Source organism: Aplysia californica, unplaced genomic scaffold (genome assembly GCF_000002075.1).
Source record: "Aplysia californica isolate F4 #8 unplaced genomic scaffold, AplCal3.0 scaffold00201, whole genome shotgun sequence".
In the NCBI taxonomy this organism is placed as follows: Eukaryota; Metazoa; Mollusca; class Gastropoda; order Aplysiida; family Aplysiidae; genus Aplysia; species Aplysia californica.
This window is the reverse complement of record NW_004797471.1, coordinates 389,905-391,226: the sequence shown is the minus strand read 5'-3', so window position 1 is coordinate 391,226 and position 1,322 is coordinate 389,905. Positions and strand designations below refer to the sequence as shown.

Below are 1,322 nucleotides of genomic sequence, written 5' to 3'. Positions count from 1 at the left end.
GCACATACATACATACATACATACATACATACATACATACATACATACATACATACATACATACATACATACATACATACATACACACAGACAGACATACATACATACATACATACATACATACATACATAACGTACACTCACACGTACACACACAAATACGCGCTCATACATGTGCACACATCCAAAGACACACACAAATACAATATGAGTGTTTTCGTCTGTTTCTGTGCTCTAACTAGTAACATAAAAATAGTATGGAGGCTTAGAAACATGTTGGCTTTGCGTGTTTTACCAGACTTTAGTGGGCCGGTACGGATGACAAATGCCCTGGCCGGTTTTAAGACCCAGTCCACCCCTGTGTTTATGTTATGTATTTACGTGTGTATTTATGTAATTATGTATGTATGTATTTCTAATTGTGTATTTACGTATGCATGTTTGCCTTTGTAATCCAAATTTCTCAACGCTGATAAACAAAATGTAATTATTTATCTATTATCATTATTACAATTATTATCATTATCAGTAGTTGTATTATTATCACCATCATCATCATTATCTATCCCCCTTCCTAGGTACGACCGGACAGCGGGCATGTGGACATATACGGCTCCTTCTCCACCAGCCTGCCCAGTGCTGCCCTCAGTGATTTCAGCAGCGAGGCCAAGTCAAACAGGCCTGTTATATTGTTTATAGAGGAAAAGGGCAATGAAAGGAAGATCTACCTCACCGTGAGCTCCAGCCCCAACAAGACCGGAGACTGTCAGTCGTATTTTGAGCTAGTTGTCTACACGAAGAACGTTCTCAGTTTAGAAGTTCGTAAGTAATGTCTCGTGAAGTTCTTTTTGTCTTCTTACCAACCATATATTTCTGTCTCTGTCGCGATCGAAGGCCGGTCCCAGAGTGGTTCTGTTGGTCTGACCTGTAGTCGCCAAGCTCACGCCGTCTGCGTGTCAGCCCAGCCGCACTAGGCTAGAAGCACACGTTGAATAGCACGTCTGAAACGTCGCGAAGTTCAGCGGACAACAGACAGACCATACAGCTGTCCCCGTGGTTTTATGCACCGCGCATAAATTTAGCAAAATTTGATCATTTTTGGGCATAATTTCTGATTTTTTTCCCTAATCATTCTTTGTTAAAATTAACAGAATCCCATAATTTCACATTTTTGGGTTCAGTTTGCATAATTTCAGAATTTTTCTTGCATAAAACGAAGGGGACAGATACAGCGACGCTGCTCAGTCAGGCACACGATAATGTATACGTTCATTTGCACGGTGCGAGCTAGGCAAGCCACTCTGGGACTGGCCTTACTGTTTC

The 1,322-nt window shown here is 41.2% G+C and overlaps 1 protein-coding gene across 1 annotated transcript in view; it reads left to right on the top strand.

Annotated features, from left to right (window-relative positions):
• The window catches only part of LOC101847424, a 33,336-nt gene that overhangs the window by 22,384 nt on the left and 9,630 nt on the right, over window positions 1-1,322 (top strand). Inside the window, exon 10 of the mRNA XM_035969953.1 lies at window positions 578-821. Within this exon, the coding sequence (XP_035825846.1) occupies window positions 578-821 (244 nt within the window). The remainder of the gene's footprint in view (window positions 1-577; window positions 822-1,322) is intronic.